The sequence below is a fragment of the Apaloderma vittatum genome, unplaced genomic scaffold, assembly GCF_000703405.1.
Source record: "Apaloderma vittatum isolate BGI_N311 unplaced genomic scaffold, ASM70340v1 scaffold37646, whole genome shotgun sequence".
NCBI lineage: Eukaryota > Metazoa > Chordata > Aves > Trogoniformes > Trogonidae > Apaloderma > Apaloderma vittatum.
In genome coordinates this window covers 602-13,874 of record NW_009721936.1, presented here as the reverse complement: position 1 = coordinate 13,874, position 13,273 = coordinate 602, and the positions used below count along the sequence as shown (strand labels likewise).

At 37.5% G+C, this 13,273-nt stretch overlaps 1 protein-coding gene across 1 annotated transcript; it reads right to left on the bottom strand.

The window, feature by feature from the left end:
- Nucleotides 1-5,314: 5,314 nt before the first annotated feature.
- Nucleotides 5,315-13,069, bottom strand: SNAPC1 (small nuclear RNA activating complex, polypeptide 1, 43kDa; the record flags this gene model as incomplete). The annotated part of the gene is made up of 8 exons (XM_009871578.1): nucleotides 5,315-5,395; nucleotides 7,757-7,898; nucleotides 8,552-8,614; nucleotides 9,276-9,350; nucleotides 9,784-9,942; nucleotides 10,981-11,085; nucleotides 11,580-11,720; nucleotides 12,910-13,069. Coding segments are annotated over 8 exons (926 nt in total), but the record flags the coding sequence as incomplete, so codon positions are not given.
- Nucleotides 13,070-13,273: the final 204 nt, after the last annotated feature.

Here is a 13,273-nt window from a genome sequence, read left to right as displayed (position 1 = left end):
CCAGCCTCGGCCATTCTATGAGTCTATGATATCCAGGTTTACATTGTATGACTAAAGAGGAAGCAGTTTGGTGTCACAGAACGCTCAAGGTGTTGCAACGTCATTTTACTTTGCATATGCTTCTGTTCAGCCAAAGTAAAGATTCCCAACAAGAAGGAATAAAACATCTCTGTCATGTGAAGAACTTGCTCTGCCTGCATGAGAGAATATAAACTCTCTGCACAAGGTTCTGTTTTGTAAAACATGTAACTATAGTACTAGAATAAACCCCAAGGTATCCTCTAGTCCATCTCCCGCCTCCAAAGCAGGATTAGGTCTACTTCAGACAACCCTAATGGTTTTCCAACACGGTTTTGAACTCCCACCATAGAAGTTATTCTGCCATTTGTTGTAAGGCCAAACTGTTTACATAACTGCAAAAATCTCTTCAGTAAATCCATGTGGCTGCAAATTGTATAGTTTTACCTACAATTAATCCCATTTTGCATGAGCACACAGTACAAAGCTGCAAAGATTGTTACTAGGAAGACCGTTACATTCACTCCCCGATCCTTTATTTTCTAGACTAAACTCTCTTGCAGCCTGTTTTCTTTTGGATGACTTCTTTATTAGGATTCTTTAATTATTCTGGAGGTGACGTCTACATACTCCCCAAACTGTACATAACACAGATCACCACTGCCACCTGTGGCATTTGGAATTTTTCAAGTCACCCTCATATTGCTGATCCACCTCTGGCTCGAGGGCTGCAAAACCCTCCAGACAGAGAACAGCTCCTCACACAAGCATTCCCGAGCTCGTATTTGCATTTAATCTGTCCAGCTGCAGCCTTTTGCACTTACCTTTACTTATTTAGACCTTGTTGATTTCTCCCGTTGCAAGAATAAAAATAATATTGGAAAATGTCTTCCACTGAAACAGTTTCTAAACTGATGTCACTTATAAGCCTTGTATATTCATTCTGCTTTCCGTCACTCACGCTGCACTTCTAACCATTGCACAGCACTAGCTCAAACCTCCACTCAAAGGATCATTTAGCTTTGCCAGAGAAATAGCGATTACTGTTATACAAATGTTGTTCTCCCGTCAGCTGTATATCCATCTTGGAGAATTTTCAGCCAAACCATATTTCTCTTAATTTATTTATGAAAATGATAAGGTCCAGATACGTACTGTCAGGTTGCCTCACACCTGTCTAGTAGGTCTGCTGAGGTCAGACAGGTGTTACAGAGCTGAAGTTTCCTTGCAGGCTTTACCTACTGTTATTAACTGAGGCTATAACCAGAAGTTAGATACTAGAAAACAACAATCTTGGCAATCTAGATTTACTGTTATTGCCTAGGGGGGAAAGGTTGGAGGTTTTTTGGATTTTTTGGTTTGGTTTTTAATGGCTGCTGTTTGTTTCACTGAAGCATTTTAGGAAGTCCCTCTCCAGTTTTTAAAAGCCTGTAATTGCCCATCAGACTGCAGCAAGGGATTTTTATTTTTATTTTAGAACTATTATTCCAGTGCTAGGGTTCTGCATGTACTCAGCAGTTCAAAGTCTATCCTTAAGCTAACTTCCATTTTACATCTATGTAATTATATAAACAAATTAAAGAACACTTATTTTCATAACTATTATACTATGATAACTGCTAGCTGAATGCACCTGTCCTTGTGCCTAGTCAAGCCTTTGCATGCTTCCAATGTTGACTTACAAATCAGTTTCAGAAGCGTGTGCAGGGAAGACTTGCATCAGCGAGTCACAAAAATCCTGAAAAAGTTCTACTCTGCTCTCGGGATGGCTCAAAGATGCAAGAAGCAGCAAACCAGATGGTCACATTATGAAAAAGTGCCACTGCAGCAACAGTATTAAACATATTCCTTAAATATGTTAAAATAAACATACACCATATATATGGCGTAATAATTTAGTTGAAAATGTCCTGTGAAGAAAATGAGAACTAAGCTTTTGTAACTGTGTTTAATCTTTAGTTTCCTTGAGAAAGATACCTGCAAGATGGAGGGAAACAGAAAAAGAGAAGTCACTTCCAAGTTTCCCTTCAAGGGAAGAATACAATACCGTGTAACTGGAAGATCTAGCTTAACCTCAGGGCCTAGAAACTGCAGGAGAGATTGGTGCTGTAAAGCTCATCCTTAAGCAACTTCCTAAGTGAAGAAACTCGTAAGTAGTAATGAATTTGAAGCTTTAGTCCCAATGGCTGCTAGAAAGATCTCTCCTTCTTAATCTGTATCTTTCCTAGCCATCCAGACGGTTTCCCAAGAAGAGATTCAAGTACTCCACTGCACCTCATCTCCAAATTGTTCCCCTAGTACATCTGTAGCACCATGCATTGCCTGCAGTGTGAGGATACCAAAACAAAGCTGACAAATGTAGCATTACCAATAGAATCCCAACGGCATGAAGATGAACGGAAAATGCTAAGCAAAAAAGTCTAGTTCAGTTTTCCTTAAGATGTTTCTTCATGCCTCTTGTATCTGTCCACCAAAAATTAGGAGGAGAAATGTAGAGGCAGAATGAATTTGTGCTGGTAACAGAAAAGCACAAACATAGTTATTGTCAGAAAACCCAATTAAAAGCAAACTGTTCAAAATTTATATAAATGATACCTCTAAAACCTTTTTAACTACAAGTAAGTCTTTTTAAACAGACCACATCTATGGCATGTTCTATCCACAGATTAAACCCTACAACCCTAGTACCAGAAGGGCAGTGGAAGAGTGAACATTATACTAGGAAAAAGTGGTGGAAACTAAGTTTATGTATGATAAATATCACTGTATTATTTTCATTACAGAGATGGGTTTTTTTCCTGTATAAAGTGTTTTTTCCGTAATAATTAGATCTGGCCTAATAATGACTTCTGGGTTAGATTGTAAAGATTTTGGTTACTGAACTGAATATTCAATTATTCCGTTTACTACACAGTAAGGTTTTGACTTTTTATTATAAAGTGTTTCCTCTTTTCTCATTAACAAGGTTGAATGCAACACTAGTGCTTAATTATTAGTTTTTCCAGGTGTCCAAATTGCTTCACATTTCAGCCCATTCCTCCTTACCAACCAACGTACTTAATACAGGCCTCTTTTACAGTCAATTTAGATGTCCACCTAGCGGGGTGTTTTCCTTCTAGGTAAGGGCATTTTAAATTCTTTGGCCTTTGATAGTCACCTTACCAAACTAATCCATTCAGTTTAGGTCAATTTTATAGCCAAAACCCTGCCGATTTCTATTTTATATTTCTTCTTGTAGGAGAAGACACATCAACTCCTTTGGCCTTTCTTGACAGCATGGCTGTGATCAACTGGAGAAAAATACCAAGGAGAATAACTATCCATGTTTTTCTTGAATTGTTTGGGTCAGGTGAGGGTATTTAAGGCTGTAGCCTTTCACGGCTCAATGACACGAATTCTAGCGCTTGTTACTTCGCAGGAAATACTCCAGCTTGTGATCCTCAGTCTGCTTTTCCCACGGTACTTGCCTAGCAATCATTTCCCCATCCTGTACCTGCTTCGCAGTACCGAGCTTCATGTTTATTTCCACACCCTCTTCTCCCACTCCTCTCCAATTTATGAGGATCATTTTGAATTCCAGCCCTGGTCTTGCAGAGCTTAGGGTCATCCACAGAATTCATAAATGCACTTTACTTTTCTTCGTTTGAATATACAATGATTCTAGATCTGCTGGAGACAGAGTACAGTAAAAGGTTTATCACCGAGTTCATTTCTCACACCTGTGGAATCAGACCATGATACACGTTGCTGAAGTTACACGCTATAAAATTGAGCAAGTAAACTGTGAAAAATAATTTATTGTACTAATTTTCAACAGTCAGTAACATTAACTTTCTGTTCAGAGGTAAGAGATTACAAAAACATCTCATATGAGCAAATATTTAGTGAGCTGGGACAGACTCAGCTAAAACCATCCCTGCAGGTTAACACTGAGTTCCAAGTGCTAACTCGCATTGTACAAGCTCAATACAACACGCAACCATCTTCTCTTTCCATCTCAAACTGGAAATTGCAACTTCTCCTCCCAGAAGCAGCATTCACCATGTGGCTAAAGGGAGCTAAGGTACACCAGTCACCATCAGTATTCCAGCATCACCTGTAGTTCTGGTCCCAGTCACTTCTTGTTGTACGTTGAAAGGTATCCAAAACAAGCACTTTGTGTTACCTCTGATATTTGTATTTTGTCAATAAAATTAACATTAGTGCTTCTCCAGCTGGATCCTCTAACGTCTTCTTTTCCTCTTGGGGAGAGAGACTTCTGAAAAGAAGTGAGGAGATTTTTCTGACAAGCTTTTCAATTTATCTTCCCTCATGGGAATGATTAAAGTAGAATAAATTTTGCCCAGTAAAGGAAATTAATTAGATGAGGTCTTGAGATCTCTTTCCAATCCCTCCCCCTGTGGTTTTAAATACAAAGAAAACCCTTCTAGATTCTACAGCACACTGTCATTCAAAACATCAATTAAAACTCCACTGATGACCAAAATACTGTTCTTCAAAACTTAGTCACACTTGAGAGCTTTCTGCTCCTCACGAACACCTTTAAGATTTCATTGTGAATTTGACAAAAGGAATGCTCACAAAACTAAGCACAAAATATCTAAGGAGATTGCTTATGAATATTTTTAATGCTTCAGAATTTGCTGGCAAATTCTGAGAAATGGAGAATGTTTCTGATTTAGAGAGAAACTTTTTGTCCACAACAAATTCAAGGAAAAGTCAGTATATAAAGTACAGTATTAAATACACTACTGTCCCTTCCATCTGACCATTTCAAATTGAATGAATTCACACAGTCTATGACCAAAGTGATCAGAGAACGTAATCTCTCTTCAGTACTGCAAGATGCTCTTTTTGCTTTTAAAAAGAGCAAATATGAATGTGCTACCTTACTACAAAAGTAGTTAGGTTATCTAAGTTCCCAGAGCTACTAGAACAGGTATCTTCTGTAAGTCGAAAAATGATCCAGAAAGATCACTTTTCCATACACAGTGGAACTCTCTAAGACTGATCTGTATTATGCGAGAATCAATATCCTTCCACCTGCACCAGTTTTAACTCTGAACACAGTGTAATAAATCTATTTAGAAAAACACGACTCGCAGGATTTTGCTCATAACAGAGTCTCAAATCAAACCTTCAATTTCCATGCAACAATTTAGAGGCTCAAAGCTAATCTAGCTTTTGCAAGGCAGCAACACATGGTCCAAAATATCAAGTCTAGTTTCAGAAAAATACAGCAATGGAGAGCCATTAAAAACCAAGTCACTGTTTCTTAGCATTTCAATCATAGTACCTCCTTCATCTGAGCTTTCCTCTGTGATGACAGGCATCCCAATATGCCGAGTAACAGTTTCCTTTGCCGCTTGTGTTTCACCTGCAGACAATTTTTAGGGAAATCTGTCAGATTTTTTTCTTTGCTTCAACATCTCAGGTCCAGCAGTTAAAAGACTGTTCACATGATGCTCTCTTGACTTTCTAGTCCACGGCCGTACAGAAACACATACATTTAACAGCACTTCCATATGGCTCACTAAAGAAAATTTCAAACCCAAGTAATTACACGACAAGTTTAAAGCATATTAATCACCAGCTCAGTCCAGACATAATTCCAAATGTCCTTATTTCTCTTCAAAACTTTATGTACTGTTCTAAAGTGAAGCAAATCCAACATTGCCTAATACCTCTGAAGAGGAACAAATTTTTTCAGTAACCTTTTTTCTAGCAGAATCTAAGCAAGACAGAAAATAAAGTTTGGAATTTTGAAATTAAATCCCCATCTTCAAAATAAAGTTAATTCAAAACTATTTTGCTGCTCAATTTCATTTAACCTTTAGTAAGTAATAAGCAAAAGAAAAACTTAAGTGGCACACCAACTTTTATCAGTTTATAAGTTGAATATCAGAAAGACTATTTCCATCAGAAAAGTAATTTCTCCCAGTGCTGAAAATACAGGAGAGAGATCTAAAGAAAATCTTGAAAGACAAAAAGAAAGATGCATAAGGAGGGATGTGCGAATACCTAGTAAGTAAAACTGCACCAATACAGATGACTTAAATGCTCTAACAGTAAAATAACTAAATCAATCACTAATCAGTTCAGAAATGCCAAAGGTCAGCAAGACAGGAGCTCTCCAACAGAGACCTGAAATAGCTGATCTCCCTCTCCTTTCTCATATCCTCTTTTGATCTAGCAAAGTACCCTCCCACCAGGTCTTACACTTATCTCACATGAGTCAGCCTCAAGTTCTGAGACTTGATCTCTTTCAGGATATATTAACACAAGTGATGACCCCATACAACAAGAATCCATAAAAATCCTTTAAGTTGCTGGTCTTGGCATCACACCTTCAACAAACAATTTTTAAAAAAACGAAAAAAAGATATTAACTTGGCAGCTTTGGATCAAGCAAGCCTTTTTTTTTTCTGAAAAAAACTTCTGATTGGAGCCAGAAAGCAGTTGCCAGTCAAATTTTCTTACTTTTAAAAATGATCACCACATCCTTGCTTACTCCATTGCATTCTCTTGTACTTATTCTCTTTATAGGCATTTTCACTCCATAAGCAGCCACTTTTGTCACCCATAAAATTTCATCCTTTCCACCGCATTCAAAGAGAGATTACAGGCATCTGCATTTGATATTATGTAAAATTTCTTGTTAAAAGCTGCAAGTCTTTCACGGATGCTATTAAGCAAGGACCTTCACTGAGCATACAGATGCCAATGTTTCCTCTGTCAACGTAGGCAAACCAGAATGATACCAAGTACAAGCTGTTAAAAGCATCTCCTTCTATGGTACATTTCAAAGTAAGAAAAGAGGTCCTAAATACTGGACATAAAGTACTCTGTATCTGTTTTAAAACCAAATATTTTCAGAACTGTTTTTATTCCTAGCAAAAATAGCTTTATAGCTCAGGAGAAATAAAACAGACCACAGAACAGAATCACAAAACAAGTCACTGGTATATAAAAAATCTTCTTGTCAAGAAGGGAAAAGTTAAGTCTAGCCAGAAACTGAAGAAATCTAGAGCTGTTACAGTGTAATAACTGCAATACTGAGATTAAGGAAACAATCTGCAGAGAGTTTTGGAACTACATCAGTCCTTGACAAAATGTTTGTATTCATGTGCAAATACTACAAATTTTAGTAACAAAGGAGCAAAATAAATAACAATATCAGATGTAAAGAGAATGACTGATTTGATAGTGCAGGTGTTAGTCGCACAAAGCAATCATCGTCATTAAGATATCAACACAATTTTCTCTCCGGAAATATTAAAGGATATTCCTTCACGGGCTCAGGAACAGAACACAGAAACACAGCATGGTTTATTTTAGATTTCATGATGATAGCATGAACTACCAGATAGGCTGTTTTTCATCAGAAAGCTTCAAAAGTAGAAGCTATCTGTCAGAAGAAACAGACATGTATAGGTAAAATTAAGATACTGTCACACATGAGGTGCTTTTTCCAAGGTTGTGCGTTTCCAGAGACAAATTAGCAGGACTGTATGAGACTTCAGATAAACAATAAACTGCACACACCCATGTTGTCTTTCTATCCGACCAGCCTGTGAGAAACAGACAAAACCATTCACTTACAATATTGGTACCACAAAACATGTCTTTAATCTTCTGCCTCCACTAATCAACAGTAAATTTAACCCAGTTGCCTAACAAAAGCAATGGATAAACTTCTGCAGTCTCTCCAGGTTTCACAAATGCAATGGATAAATACCTTTGATTTCCAAAGATTTTCTTCTCCTCGATGGCTGTGGTCTCTGACTGTTTTTTTGACTTTGGCTTGGAGATTTCCCATAATTTGATCCTGATTCAGCAGATTCTAATTTTACTTGACGATGTCTTCTGGATTTGGAAGCCTAGAACCCAAATGTACTTTTCCAAAAACTGCTGCACCATAAAGCCTCCTTACTATCTGTCCTATTCTGCTTTGGTGCTTAGAAAACACTCTCACTGCATATTCACAAGCTTTGACTGTTATACATTCCAGAGCTCTGTTTCATTTAATAATGCATTCTTCTACATAAGATTTTAATAAACAAGAAAAGTTCTAATGTTTCTCACAGGCCTGCTATAAAAGAGACAATGTTTTTAAAGGAGCAGTTATTGAAACAATGTTTCCAAGAACTTCTAACTGACTTTAAACCCCAAAGTTCTATCTTTGCACGCAACTTCAGAGGTTCCAGTATCCAAGCTTCAAAGAATTTGAGCAATTAACCTTCCAAGTAGTTATTCCATCTATTTAAACAGTGTGCAAACATTAAAAGATACCTTGCAAAGGAAAATCCCCTAAGCACAGACCAAATCTGCACTGTTTCCACAAATCCAACAAGAATAATCAGAGTTCTCTCTGATATGTTACATTGTGTTACACAACGTGAGAACATTTAAAGGTTGAATTACAGAGCGCAATTTTAACTCACTCCTTTCTTATCCAGCATTTACATTAAACTGGTGCTTAAAACTGTTCTTCAAAAATAAATACCTCCCCATCATCAAATTTTACACCTACCTCAGCAACTGCAGAGTAAGACTTGTATTTGATTCTAGCCAATGCATTTGCTCTTTCAGAACCCTGTAAAGAAACAAGAGATCAGTAGAAAAAGTTTTCATATTCTGTAATAGCAGTACTGAAATGAAGTATCATGTCAGACAATCACTTGAGCAAAATCTCACTACAGCTGTAATTTTATAGTTAGTTCTACATAATTAGAATGCAACTGAAGTGCTAAAGGGAAAAAAAAAAGTTCAAATTTCATTAAAAAGGCAGAGCATAATTTTGGTTACCTTCACTGTCATAAAGCCCAGGAGGATATAACAAAATTTGAAAATTCATATCTTACTCGAATTCAATGTTGAAATAAGCAGCTAAGTATAACACGAGATAATTTTGCAGTATAAAAAACCACCGAGCTTTGCATTTAACTGAAACTCCAGGAGAAGCCATAAAGGAGTTTGGCCAAGACAACAGAGCTCGTTCTTCTCCTCACCTGAAAGACATGTTTTATTACATGCACCTAAGAGCTAACACAGCAGTGCATGCTCACAGCTTAACAGAAAACAATGTGATTTAAAACCAAAAACAAACAAGAAAAAACAACCAGCCCCACTAGCTATTCCTGGAACTTATTTTGACACTGTCAAGCCTTGACATACACTGCTTAGCTTGTGAACTGAAGTAAAAAAACTGAAAGGTATGGCCTGTGCAATACAACAAACTAGTTAATTTTTCTTACCTCTGATTCTAGCAAAGCCTCTTCTTCCTTTTTGTTTGATATTTCATCAGTTTCTTTAGCATGTAGGAATAACTTCTGGGGGGGGGGAAATTAAAATGCCTATCACACACAAGACAGCTAGAATTCAAGAATTGTGAAAAACAAAACAAGTATTTACACACATGCCCACTTTCTTCAATGATCTTACATTCTGGCCTTTTCTCGATCCAAGAGCGTTACAGATGCTCATTCTGATACTGCCCAGAAGTCACATCTTAAGGGCTTAACTCTCGGCAATCATTTAGGTTATTATCACAGAGGCAGTACCACACACAAGTCCACAGTCCTCCCCCCACACCATAACTCTACGTACGGTTTTACTCATTCCATGTTTTCAGTTCTCTGATTCCTTCTACTTAAGTCTGAGACTTACAAAGTATGTTCAGAGGTAATTACATTAAGAAAGACAGTTCTTACATGTTCACACCATCTGTTAAGCTGCCACAGCACAATGGTTGAAATTACCTACCATTCTGTTCTGCTGCCATTCCTGATGTTCCAAAGTTATGTCTTTAAGAGTAACTACAAAGTCATCTTTTATCAAGCTCAGTGCCTTGTCTGGCTGGGATTTGTCAGCTGAAATGACACACTTCATTTTTTGATAGTGGTCATGAATATTCATTAGTTCCTAAAATAAAACAGATCCTCTTTTCATTAAAAAAAACCAAAAAAACACCAAAACCAAAAGATTGCAGCAGTAAAGCAATATTAGTCCTCACTGAAGAAAAGTAACTCTTCCAAGGAGACCACAGAACAGGCAGGAGCTTTAGAAACAGATTCTGGTTAAACCAGTTGAGTTTTAAGAAGCCCAACAATACTGCTTCTTAGCACTGTCCCACCAGTCCACCAAATAAGCAAAAGAAGAAAGAGTATCTTGTGTTATTCAAACTAAGACGACTCGGTGATACTCAGGACCAGTGCCCATAAAGGTTTCTGTCTGACATGGTGGTCTACTTTCACCTCTCTGGAGAAAGTATTTTATCTCCTCTGTTCGAGGAAGCAGGTCTTCTCACCCTGCCATTTCACCGACCCCTGACTTTTGTACCACTGTAGTCAACCTTCCTGATGATACATATTTGCTCACAGCAACTGGAAAAACCTTTAAACAAAGACTTATTACTGAATCATAATGAGCAATATAAGAACCTATACCTAGCTTGAACAATTCAATTTTTTTAATAAAATGTATAACATATGAACAAAATAAAGTTTTAAAGGAGAAATAAAGGTTAGAGAAGGCTATAAACTTGTAGATAAGTAAACTCATACCATCATAAGTATCAAGCCTCCAGCTGCGACCTGCAGACACGTCAAAGCAAATACGATTCCCCTCACTGCAATTTTCCATTTTTCTCTGTCTGCGTGACAATTAACCATTTATAGCCTTCCTCTTTTATACCTTACTGAGGCAAACCCACAAAACATTCAAGCGTGTTTCAGTATTGAAAAAACAAACCACAATTCTTCCATAATAAATTCCATGTTAATGAGTGTTCAGTAAAAATCCGGGCACAGACTATTACCCTAGTCTGCATTCCATAAGACAACTTACAAGGACGTGATTGTGCTAACTAAGTAAGTTATAGCATTTGGACAACAGAAGAAGAAAAGCAAAACAAACAAAAGCCAAAACAGTGTTCAGCCTGTAGTTTAAACATTACAGTACCTCCAATACATCATTAGTGATGAGGCTGTTTACTCTGTTACTTGGGTCCTTAAATTCTTCTTTAAATTCATTTTCCTGAACCTTCTTCTTAGTTCGGTAGTTTAGCTAAAGCAAGAGACAAGGTTTTGTAACGTAAAAGCAAACTTAGAATTTTTAGCACGACGTGCTATGTTTACTGCCTATCCAATCACCAAGAGATGCTGAAAGGCACAAAAGCACCTCATTGACAGCAGCATGCAGTTTTATTGCAAAGCGCTGAGAGTCAGCCCTTTTCAAAAATTATTCCCTAGTCAAGAATTTAATCCAGCACCCAGATTCAAGAGCTTGACATTTCCGCAAAGTATAAGACATCTCAAACCTAATAAGAACATTAGATACCGAAAAAGTATTTTCAGGTGAGAAGCACCTGCTTTCTTTGACAGTGACATTCAAAATTCCTCTAAGGCTTTGCATCACATACTCAGCTACATAAAGCAAAACCTATGGCATTTCAACACGGCCTCAAAGCTAAACTAAATCCATGAGTGCTGTTGAACTGTAAGCCATTGAAAGCTTAAATATTTCACTAAAAATGGTAAATCATCAATGCAATAACTCACTAGCTTTGGCATTGCTGTGAAGTGGAATGCTCTGGCAAGTCGCAGTGTCCTGAAGATGTACGCTGCGTCATAATGCTGGGAGTTTATCAGGTCCTGTTGAAATTTCTGGATTTCAGGCCAATCCTTGAGTGCAATTCTGATCTGCAACAAAACAGCTGTATGTTGTCATACCAACCTGCATATTTCAACAAATAAAAATAAATTCAGCTGAATACTGTGACCATCTTATACTATGGGCCATACTTGGAAGCCTAAGGTGTAACATGATCACAGAACTACAGAAAGGATCCTACTACAGGCTTTGTTACCATCAAAATTTTATGTAGATAAGCTCATTGTATTGTTCCGTTAAATACTCTCACTACAACTGCTTTCTTCGACAGTGACATGGAACACAAGTCCCCTTTGATATTTGATAAAGTTAACTCTTCACATTCCAAGATGCCTGAAACAATACACACATAGGAGACTCTCACTCACTAGGTGATTAAGAAACAATATTTGTGCCATGATTTCCTGCCAGTGAAATAAAAGTTTCCCTATCTTCTTTGTTTTCCTTCCTCTCCCATGTACTCTGCCCACTTCATTTTGTCTCTACTCAAGTCAGTTTCTTTGATAATTCCTGGAGTCTGTCACAGGTGCTACACAGCAGTGATTTTAAGAGTCCCTAAATTCACTTCCTTAAAAGATGTTAAGATATGAGATGTAATGGCATTACTGTAGAATACTTAAACGTCAGTTTGTTATTTAAAGAATTTGGACTCAGCTGTGCAGATGCACACAATACACATCACACAGTTTCCAAGTAATCCACTTCTTGCACTGAGTTTCCAACTCCTGTAGATACTGGTGTCCTGTCCTGGGAGCAGCAAGGAGACACATCATTCACACATTTGCCCTTTTCACTCATTTAAGAATTCCACTTCTGGTTAGCAGAAACTGGAAATAATTCAGCCCATCTTCATTCTGTTGAAGTTCCAAGGAATAACTGGGGCTGTAATGCAGTTCTCCACCGAGCTGAGGAGCATATTCTCTGTTCCCATTTTGAAAGCTAGTCTTCATTTTTGAACAGAGTCGAGCTTCCCATCTGGCAAACAAGATTTCTGAGACCACAGTTACAATTTAGAATGCACATGCACTATTTTAGTCACCACCACTTAAGTTCTCAAACCCAAAGGTGTTTGAAAGGCCACCTTTTCCAAAGGGACCATCTGGTTCTAACTATTTTTTAAAAAGTGAGAGAAAATACCCTACCTGTTTATGATGACAGAGTTACACTATATATCTTACATTTAGTGTCTCCTGGGAATAAAACCTCCAGAAGAATTACCTTTTGTTTTGGCTCACAAAGCTGTGTACTGTAGAGCCCATAGAGAAGGTACAAAGCACCAACTCGAATCTGGAAAGAGTATGGGGGCAAGAAGTACTGCTGTGCCAGTTCTAAAGTCTTCTTTGTGAGTTTATTCCTCTCCAAAGCTCTTATTCTGCCACTAAAGAAAAACGAAGCATGTTAAAGCAAGCAACTATAAAAACACAGGCTTTAGAAAATCCATAATGCAGAAACAAATGTAGGTATTTTAAAACATACTACCATAGGGCTCAAGTTGTGGTAAGTCTTCAAAGACAGCCTTAAGCTCTCACATAACACTGCATGGAATTTCTTGTGTTAAATTAGATGTAAAGTGAAAATCAAA